This window comes from Cibotium barometz, chromosome 30 (assembly GCF_041138505.1).
Source record: "Cibotium barometz isolate CiBa-2024 chromosome 30, ASM4113850v1, whole genome shotgun sequence".
In the NCBI taxonomy this organism is placed as follows: Eukaryota; Viridiplantae; Streptophyta; class Polypodiopsida; order Cyatheales; family Cibotiaceae; genus Cibotium; species Cibotium barometz.
In genome coordinates, this window is record NC_141075.1 from 7,152,537 (window position 1) to 7,158,236 (window position 5,700).

General features: G+C 38.6%; 1 protein-coding gene across 1 annotated transcript in view; it reads left to right on the plus strand.

Moving 5' to 3' along the window:
* Positions 1-3,880: 3,880 nt before the first annotated feature.
* The window catches only part of LOC147621107 (allene oxide cyclase, chloroplastic-like), a 2,107-nt gene continuing 287 nt past the window's right edge, over positions 3,881-5,700 (plus strand). The window contains exons 1-4 of the mRNA XM_086823832.1: positions 3,881-4,227; positions 4,390-4,532; positions 4,934-5,077; positions 5,549-5,700. The exon at positions 5,549-5,700 is cut by the window's right edge and continues 287 nt beyond it. Coding sequence (XP_086679958.1) covers positions 3,987-4,227; positions 4,390-4,532; positions 4,934-5,077; positions 5,549-5,700 — 680 coding nt within the window. The 5' untranslated portion in view covers positions 3,881-3,986. The remainder of the gene's footprint in view (positions 4,228-4,389; positions 4,533-4,933; positions 5,078-5,548) is intronic.

The following is a 5,700-nucleotide window of genomic DNA, read 5'->3' on the forward strand; positions in this document are numbered from 1 at the left end:
ACATTTGGTAAGTTCCATTCTTCTTCTTATTAACAAGAAGTACTGGAGCTCCAAAAGGTGAACTACTAGGTCGAATAAGGCCTCTCTCTGGTAAGTCTTCTATTTGGCTTTGGATTTCTTTTTGCTCTAAATTGTTGACTCTATAGGGAGCTTTACAAGGTGGAGAATTTCCAGGCAATAAGTCAATACTATGATCCTCAGGCCTAGACTTAGGTAATCCTGGAGGCAGATCTTCTATGAAACAGTCACTAAATTTGGAGATAAAAAGATTGAACTTTGGACTTTTGGATGTGTCAAACTCAGCATCAAGCTGGTTAACCCATACCATATAAGTCTTGTCTCTTTTTCTTAGAGCTCTCTTTGCTTGAGTGTGACTCAACAAAGGACTCATTTCTCCTTTGACTTGACACTGGAGGATAATATTTTCATTGTCCTTCCTTAGAGAAATGCTATGAGTGTCATAGTCTATAATAGGATTGTATTTGTGTCTCCAAGGCATACCCAAAATTATATCTACCCCTTGTAAAGGTGCAACTAAGAAATCCCTCTTTTCTGTTAAAGGTTTGATGCATAAATCCAAATCTTTCACCTCTTGCATGCAATTATACTTTGTTCCAGTAAATGCTGCTTTGACTTTATAGTGCGTAGGTAAAGAATGAAGATTTAATGCTTTAAGTACCTTTTCCGAAATGAAATCATGTGTACTACCATCATCATGCAAAATAAGAACTTCATGTCCATTTATCGTTCCTTTTATTTTAAGCAAAGAATGAAGATGAGGTTTACCTTCTTGTTCTGAGTAATCTGGATCGGAATTACCCTCTTGCTCGAATGATTCTTCTTCATTGTCGTCTTCTTCAATCATATTGACTCGAGCTGCTGCTGCTGGTGTCGAATTCTTGGCACGCTTCGGATAATTCGGTGCTATGTGACCTTCTTTGTGGCACTTGAAACATTTGATAGGAGATGTCTTCGGTTTGCCACCATTGACTTTCTTATTGGTACTCATGTTGCCTTTAGCCTCGTCCTTGCCTTTGTCATAACCTGGTTTATACATATTCTTTGAAGTATAAAAAGATTTAGTAAATGGTTTAGAAGAAGTACCCTCATGTGCTTTAATCTCTTTAGGAAAACCATTTTTACGTTCTGAATTAGTTGCCAAAGATATTGCAGAAGATAGTGAATAAGGTCGAAACATATTCACATCGGCCCTAATGGTAGATCTAAGGCCCGATATGAACTTCCTTTTTTGGTCCTTCTCGCTGACTCTATCCACAACCTGCACCTATAATAAAGTATTCCAGAACTTTTCTACATACTGTGACATAGTTTCCTTTTCCAATTGATGCAAAGTGTCCCATTGGTGCCTAACTTTGGACTTGAATTGTGAGGGTAAAAAGTGCTCCGTTGAAATCTTTTCCAAGAATCTGGCTTATCATGACCTTGCTTTACTACACTCCACCATAAAGCTACATCGTCTACCAAATGATTGACTGCACATTTAATCTTATCACTCTCTGAAAATTTTTCTCCAGAAAAATAGTCATCTAGTTGACTAAGCCAAGCTAAAATGACCCTAGCATCCTTCTTTCCATCATAATTTTGAAATGTGAAAGCTTTCCGACTAATCTTGGATTCTTTTTGTGACCTTTGTGCTTGCAATGTAGCATTTACAGCCCTTTGAATAGTGTTATCTTCGTCATCAAAAGATAGCGAAGAGTCACGCTTGCGTCTACGACTCGTGAGCTGTCGTTCCAATTCAATACGCTTCTCTCTTTCTTCTACAATTTGATGTTGTAAAGAAAGGAGTTGCTCTGAATTGATGGCGAGATAGGCAAATCTGCCATAGTGCTTGTGCAAATGATGTAGATAAATAAAATTTTAATTTATTTGATGTAAATAAATAAATCAAAAATAAGTACTTATCTTGTCTTTCTCTCGCAATTTGATCTTGGTTGAAGCTGAACAAAGACGTTGTTCAATGGCTGAATTGAATTCTCGTCGCCTCAAACAAATCCCGAACGATTTCGCGTGATTCAAGAGTCTTGGGCTAGTCGAATTGTTGATGAAATAATTTTTTTGCACTTTGATACCTGCTAAAACAGTCCTGTAAACCTTGCCCAATCTCTGTAAATTTTTTTAAAATTTTTAGAATTTTTCAGAAGCGATTTCGAAATTTTTTGGCCTTTTCTAGGCAATTTTCAAGCCTTTTAAAACCTGTAAATCACTTTTCTGCACCCAGAAATTTTCAGAATTGAAAACCTTTGAATTTCTCTTCAAATTTGAAAATAGGAGAAGTAAAGGTTCAAAAAGGAGATGTGACTTGTATGGGGATTGGAAAAAGTGAGATTAGGATTAAGAGTTGATTAGGCTTATGGAGGATTAGCTTATGGATTAGGCACTTTGGGATTTTTTTAAATCTCCTCCAATCGCCGTTTTGCGCCGGCAGGCTGCCGCCGTGCGCTTCCTTCTCCATGAGTTTCTTGTGATTTTTTTGTTGGCTTTTACAGAGATTTACCTGCTCCGTCCATTATAGATTTGCTAATCCTTGAAGCTTTCTGATTTCTGAGAGAAACCCGTGAGGTTTTTGGCTATGAGGATTTCATCCATACGGTCAGATTTTGATTTCACTGAGTATTTGGAAAAACCACTTTTTGATAGAGAGGGATGGTTTTTGCAGGGTGGTGAGTGGGTTTGAGAGTAGATGTCTTCACGCGTGCATGTGTTGTGCAAGTGTCTTGATTGTGTGTATGTGTTAGTATGTATTTGTTGTGTTGTGTGTATGTGTACATGGTGTGTATGTTTTTATATATGTGTATCCATAGCGAGTGTCTGCATGTACGTGTGTGTGAGCATGTGAATATACTCGTGTGTACATCTATGTGTGTGCACGTGCAGGTACATATGAGTGTGTGCAAGTACATGTGTGTGCACATGTACTTGTGTATGTGAGTGTCTTTATGTGCTTGTGTGCATGTATACACGTGTGTATGTGCAAGCTTAAGTATGTGTGCAAGTGTGCATATCTCTATATGTTGCATGTGTGTCCATGTGTACGAGTGTGTATGTGTGTTTGTATGCGTGTGTGCACGTATCATGTGCTTGTGTCTGTGTGTTATGTGTGTGTGTGTGTGTATGCATGAACATACATGTGTGTGCGTCGATATACATATAAATCTATTTATATATACATGCTTACATACCTATAGATACACATACATACATAATATATATACGTGTGTGTGTATGTATATTCTCTCTCTTACACATGCACATAATATATATGTTTGTGTGTGTATGTGCAAGCTTGAGTATGTGTGCAAGTGTGTATATCTTTGTATGTTGCATGTGTGTCCATACGTGCAAGTGTGTGTATGTGTGTTTATATACGTGTGTGCACGTGTATCATGTGCTGGTGTCTGTGTGTTGTGTGTGTGTGCATGAACATACATATGTATGCGTCGATATACATATAAATCTATTTATATATACATACTTACATACCTATAGATACACATACATACATAATATATATATAAGTGTGTATCTATAAGTATGTAAGCATGTATACAAAGATTTCATTGAAAGTTGTGAGATGAAATCTTCTTAGATTCAGATTCAAAATTGCATTGGAAGATGTGAGATTTGGTTCCTCCTCACGCTTGGAGGAGGAGTGGTTATTTTGAATTAGCCCACCTCCTTTGGCCACTTGGAGGGGTTGTGGTTAATCTTGTATAGATTCTGTGGCTTAGCACACTTTGGTGCCCTCTCTTTTCCACACAACCATCTCTCTCTATATCTCTCTCCACACACAGTCTCTTTGTCTCCCCCTCACTCTCTCTCACACACACACTCTCTCTCTCTCGGTTTGCTCTCCCACCCCCCCCCCCCCCCCCTCCTAAAACGCGCTGAAATACACACCAAAAAGAACCACCAAAGAGACTCACACACACACAGAGGCAAAAGAAAAAAAAAACCATTGATCTATGGCTACCACAGCCTTCATGGCTTCAACAAGCTCTGCATTCCCTCAGATGCGTGCCATTTCTACCCACCCTCAACGTGTGATGCTTCAAAAGCAAATGGTCCCTTCGTCGATACCCACACAGAAGCACTTTCCTAAGCTCAGCTTAGCAGCTCCCAGCCTCACGAGACCACGCTGTGCTCAGACCGAAGTCTCTGAAAATGCATCATTACCTAGATCATCACACGGATCCAGCAAAGCAGGTGCAAAATCTTGAAAATTTTTCTTGGTAGAGCTTAAATCTCTTTTAATGTGCTAACATTTTGCAGGGAGAATACTCTCCATTTTTTTAAATTTTCTTTTTTTTTGGGGGGGGGGGGGTTGATTTTCTCTACCTTTTTGTTTAACCCTTTGTTTTAGGACAGGGGTTGTGCAAGAGATGTGCGTGTATGAATTTAATGAGGGGGACCGCAACAGCCCTGCTTATTTGCCTTTCAGCTTGAAGTTTGACTTTAGCAGAGGCTTGCCTGCTTGGGCTTTGGGCGATCTTGTTCCATTCACAAATAAGGTAAAAGAGTGTTATACACACACAGCGCACACTTTTTCTCCTAAAAAAGAAAACCTCAAGGTGAAATGCTTGATCTTTGGATAATCTAGCAATATCATGTCGCAGTTCACATTTTCAATTTTGCTATAGCTCATTTCTCAGAGCTGTGAGGTTTTGAATATAGTTTTTCCGCTCAAAGGCTGTTTGTTATACATATACACACACATTTTTGGTTGTCTTAAAAAAAAGGGAAAAAAGAACAAAGGTATCAAGGTAAAATGCTTGATCTTTGGATAATCTAGCATTTATATCACAGCCCACATTTTCAAGAGCATTGTTTTTTCATAAATTAGCTCTATGATGGCTTGATCTTTGGATAATCTAACATTTTCAAGAGAATATTGTTTTTTTTCATAAATCAGCTCTATGATGGCACCTTGCAAATGAGGCTTGGTATCACTGCGGGGATCTGTATAGTGATCAAATACTATCCAGAAACAAAGGGGCACCGGTACGAGGCCGCTTACAGCTTCTATTTCGGCGATTATGGCCACATCTCAGTACAGGTATCAAAGTTTACATCATATATTCTACAATTATGCATTTCTTTGTTTGGCTACTAAGCTGCTGGCAACCTAATTTTTTGTGTATTTTCTTCTACTGGTCCAACAGAAGTAAATGCTCATGTTTAGGGCGAACTAATTATTATTATACAATTGATTGGAGCAATGTAAAGGGCTATGCAGTGAGGGTTCTAAACTCTTATGTTAACTTTGGGCTGATGTCATTTGGAGAGAATAAAGTGCACGTTTAGACTAATAATGCTAAACGCTTAAACCTAGTAGTCATGCATGATGCATGTTCAGAGTACTAATCTTAAAAGGACTTAGCATTGTGTCACCACTGATGAAACTTTATAAATTGCTGACTGCGTTGAGGTTCTTAACATACCTTAACCTCACATTGAGGTTCTTAGTCATCGATATCCATATATATATCAAGCAATTGCTCACATTGAGGTGGTTCTTACAACACAGGGTTGTTATTTAACTTTTGAAGACTCCTTCCTTGCTGTCACGGGAGGATCAGGCATTTTTACTGGGGTTTATGGGACAGTGAAGCTTCACCAAATCACATTTCCAACCAAGATCTTCTACACTTTCTACTTGCAAGGGATTGATGAGCTCCC